The sequence below is a fragment of the Diachasma alloeum genome, unplaced genomic scaffold (assembly GCF_001412515.2).
Source record: "Diachasma alloeum isolate Michigan unplaced genomic scaffold, Dall2.0 Dall_scaffold_00474, whole genome shotgun sequence".
Lineage (NCBI taxonomy): Eukaryota > Metazoa > Arthropoda > Insecta > Hymenoptera > Braconidae > Diachasma > Diachasma alloeum.
In genome coordinates, this window is record NW_021680607.1 from 79,711 (window position 1) to 84,398 (window position 4,688).

Consider the following 4,688-nt stretch of genomic DNA (forward strand, 5'->3'; position numbering starts at 1 on the left):
AGGCTTCTTTGGCATCCCCCTTGCAAATGTCTCCTTTCGTCTCTTATTTCTACAGATAAATTCATCCATCAAGTCATTTACATCTAGGGTTGAAGCTAACTCGTCATAAATATGTAATGTTGCAATATGATTCAATCGAGATTGCAACATTGTTGTACGTAAATATGTCTTTAAACGCCTCAATGTCGAAAAGGAGCGCTCATTTGTACACGTAGAGCCAGGTACCGTCAACAATATTTGGATCAGTCTTTTGAACTCTGGAATCATGTCAGCGAGCGCAGGATTGTCCTTCAGGAACATGACGATATCTTTCAAGGAGTCAATTTTCGCCTCTTTTCCAGTAGAAANTTGAACGTAAATATGTCTTTAAACGCCTCAATGTAGAAAAGGAGCGCTCATTTGTACACGTAGAGCCAGGTACCGTCAACAATATTTGGATCAGTCTTTTGAACTCTGGAATCATGTCAGCGAGCGCAGGATTGTCCTTCAGGAACATGACGATATCTTTCAAGGAGTCAATTTTCGCCTCTTTTCGAGTAGAAACATCGAGAAAAGTGTCACGATGACGTTCCAGTAATCCTGCATTGAAATCGGCGCTTCCTGTATTGTACACTTGCGTGATCTCTTCGGTAGTCACTTCGCCTTTACCCAGAATAAAGTCCTCACATTTATTAAGGAAATTTATCGTCTCTGACTCAAATCGAGTATTTAATGATGACATAACTTGATCAAAGACTTCATAGTAAGTTTTCCGAAAATACTCTTCTGGGGTGCTGAAGACGTGTGCCTTACTAGAACTGTCTCTGTCCAAGCGCCTTGAGATTTTTCGTAAACGCGGGATCTTTGGTTCCTCAATATCGAGGGAAGTGATGCCGTCCATGGATTTTTGCCAAATTGAGGAAAATTTGGAATCACGAGTCGCAGACAATATTTATTTCATGACCTGCACTCTGTTGTTCGACTCTTTTATACACAGATCAACTCGTTGCAGCTCTGCGTTCAAAATTTCGATTTGTTCAAAAACGTCAATCGACAAAGTTAAAAGAAAGAAGAAATCAAACGATTCCATTTGATGCAGAAGTCCCTCCACTTTGGCGAAGACATCCTTATTTTGACAATCGTCTTTGTAGCCTTCGAGAAATTCCATAATCACTGAGTAATTTTCGTGGACTGTTTTCAGTGACTTCACGCGAATACACCAACTACCAGAGAAAAATGAATCGTAAGAGACATGAATCAAATTGCCAAAACAGAGAATTTTTCATTCTAGATAGTTGTAAACGTTCCCGTGTTGGACAGAATGCTGCTAAGTTCGGATTATCTGAAGTTTGCAATTTCTTGAAAGCAGCTAACCGCTTAGGCGAATCTCGAAGAAAATCAATTAGATTTTTCATGTTTCCTAGAAAATTTCTTACGCATGGAACGCGTTCCATCGCATCTTGAACAACTAAATTGAGCGTATGAGCTGCACAATGAACGTACACAGCACGCGGTTCTACTTCCTTGATACGTGTTTGAGGACCTGTCTTGTGTCCGCTTACATTGGCTGCCCCATCGTAGCACTGACCACGCATGTTAGAAAAGTTTAGATTATATCGGAGTAATGCATTCTCGACGAGCTTGAATAATGTTTCCGATTTTGTATCCTCTGTCGAATAAAATCCCCCGAAAATTCTTCGACAAATAGATCTGTATGCACTACCCTAAGACAAATTGAAACTTGTTCCACTCTAGAAATGTCTGAGGTTTCATCAATCATTATAGCATAATACTTCTCATTTATAATCACCTCCAAGTTTTTTCTCAATACCTCATTAGCCATAATTTCCAAAATTTCATTAACGATATCATGGCTCAGCCATTTCCCTTTCTCTCGATTTAACCACGTCTGTAACTCAGGTACGCGTCGAGCTAGCAATCGTAAAACTCGAAGGAGGTTAGAACGCTCGTCGTTGTTACCGCGAAGAGGTAGACCTTGTTGGGCTAACATTAAAATAGTATGAAAAATCTCTGATAAGGCGGTACGAGAATCAAGCATTTCTCTCTGCTTTGTCGTACTGATTTGTTCAGCAATATTTGTTCGTTTCCTAAAATTATTAATTGCATTCACTGCCTCAGTATGCAAAGAACTAGATTCGTGATTACGATAACGAGTTATGGCATTGGTCCAGCAATTAAATCCACTTGTCACAAATGCCTCTAGTGAAATACTTCCACTTCTACACGTTAAAGAATCTCCTAATAATAAATTCTTCTCTGTAGCTTCAGTACAGATTGAGCACACGACTTTTNAAGCAGCTAACCGCTTAGGCGAATCTCGAAGAAAATCAATTAGATTTTTCCTGTTTCCTAGAAAATTTCTTACGCATGGAACGCGTTCCATCGCATCTTGAACAACTAAATTGAGCGTATGAGCTGCACGATGAACGTACAAAGCACATGGTTCTACTTCCTTGATACGTGTTTGAGGACCTGTCTTGTGTCCGCTTACATTGGCTGCCCCATCGTAGCACTGACCACACATGTGAGAAAAGTTTAGATTATATCGGAGTAATGCATTCTCGACGAGCTTGAATAATGTTTCCGATTTTGTATCCTCTGTCGAATAAAATCCCCCGAAAATTCTTCGACAAATAGATCTGTATGCACTACCCTAAGACAAATTGAAACTTGTTCCACTCTAGAAATGTCTGAGGTTTCATCAATCATTATAGCATAATACTTCTCATTTATAATCACCTCCAAGTTTTTTCTCAATACCTCATTAGCCATAATTTCCAAAATTTCATTAACGATATCATGGCTCAGCCATTTCCCTTTCTCTCGATTTAACCACGTCTGTAACTCAGGTACGCGTCGAGCTAGCAATCGTAAAACTCGAAGGAGGTTAGAACGCTCGTCGTTGTTACCGCGAAGAGGTAGACCTTGTTGGGCTAACATTAAAATAGTATGAAAAATCTCTGATAAGGCGGTACGAGAATCAAGCATTTCTCTCTGCTTTGTCGTACTGATTTGTTCAGCAATATTTGTTCGTTTCCTAAAATTATTAATTGCATTCACTGCCTCAGTATGCAAAGAACTAGATTCGTGATTACGATAACGAGTTATGGCATTGGTCCAGCAATTAAATCCACTTGTCACAAATGCCTCTAGTGAAATACTTCCACTTCTACACGTTAAAGAATCTCCTAATAATAAATTCTTCTCTGTAGCTTCAGTACAGATTAAGCACACGACTTTCCTGGATGAACTGAGAGAAATCCAAGGATACTGAGATTTCCACCGCTCCCATGTACTTTTTGAGACGGGCAAATCTTGATCTAAAAAGAGTAATAGCGAGAGAATATAAAATTTAAGAAAATAACGAGGCTGGCGTGATTTTCAATGATTTGTAGGAAATCTTACTTGACTGTTTATCTTGAGTAGGGATATTTTCGGAATCACTCTCACATTTGTTGCTGTTATTCAATTTTTGTTTTTTTCTGGGTAGATGTGTGTCAAAAGAGTCTGAATCTTTATAGGTTAAGTCGTCTGTAAGGGGTAGGTTGCGTTGTTGAGGCTCTGCGTCGACTGCCTTGTTTAATGGTATGAGAAATCTTTTCATCTTGGCCTAGCAGATGTTATTCAAAAAACTTCTATAAATTGATGAATAATGCTGTTTTCGGGAAGACGATGGAAAATGTCAGGAAGCAAAAAGATATCAAACTTGTTACACATTGGGATGGTCGATATGGTGCGAAAGCGCTCATCGCAAAACCCAATTTTCACAGTTGTTCTGTATTTGATGAGGATATGGTGATGATTGAAATGAATAGAACATCAGTTTATTTCAAAAAACCCATCTACATTGGATTCACAATCCTCGATGTGTCAAAAACTATTGTGTATGATTTTCATTATAACCATGTGAAACCCAAATTCGGGGATCTTGCGAAATTGATGTATACCGACACAGAGAGTTTGGTGTATTTGTTCCGAGTACCAAATATTTATGAGTGTATCAAAGAAGATATAGTGAAGTTCGATATCTCTGATTATAAAGTTGATAATGAGTATGGGATTCCACTGAAGAATAAAAAAGTATTAGAACTAATGAAAGATGAAAATAATGGTAAAATCATGGTTGAATTTGTAGGATTACGAGCAAAGACATATGTATTCAGGATGTTGGATGATGATAAGGCTAATAAGAAAGCTAAGGGTGTCAAAGCTGCGACACTCAGGAAGATCACATTTAACGATTATAAGAACTGTCTCTTCGATAATGAGCATATTGTCAGGGATCAATATTTAATTCACAGTAAAAAACATGAGGTGCACACAATCTGTCAGAAGAAATCAGTATTAAGTTGGGAAGATGATAAGCTTATGATTTCACGCTATACAACAGATACTCTGCCTTGGGGATATATCAACCCTGGCGCTCCAGGAGCCACGGTATTTGCGTGGCTGTTGCGTGGCTATTAGGATTGTCATTTTTGGGGCTAAAAAGGGGGAAATGATATCTGAAAACACAATAAAAGTGGATAGACGAATTATTTGTTTATATTCGCACTGTTTATAACATTGTATTCTATCAATTGATTAAAATTAATGTGAGTGTATATAATGTGAATACAAGTCCCGTAGGGGGAATGCCGGGAGATGGCGGCAGTGTCGACATCCCAACGGGGTCGGTCAAGTCGACA

At 38.7% G+C, this 4,688-nt stretch overlaps 1 protein-coding gene across 1 annotated transcript; it reads left to right on the forward strand.

Annotated features, from left to right (window-relative positions):
• Positions 1-3,672: 3,672 nt before the first annotated feature.
• On the forward strand, positions 3,673-4,341 carry LOC107042472 (the record flags this gene model as incomplete). The annotated part of the gene is made up of 1 exon (XM_015263531.1): positions 3,673-4,341. A coding segment is annotated over exon 1 (669 nt), but the record flags the coding sequence as incomplete, so codon positions are not given.
• Between the last annotated feature and the right edge of the window lie 347 nt (positions 4,342-4,688).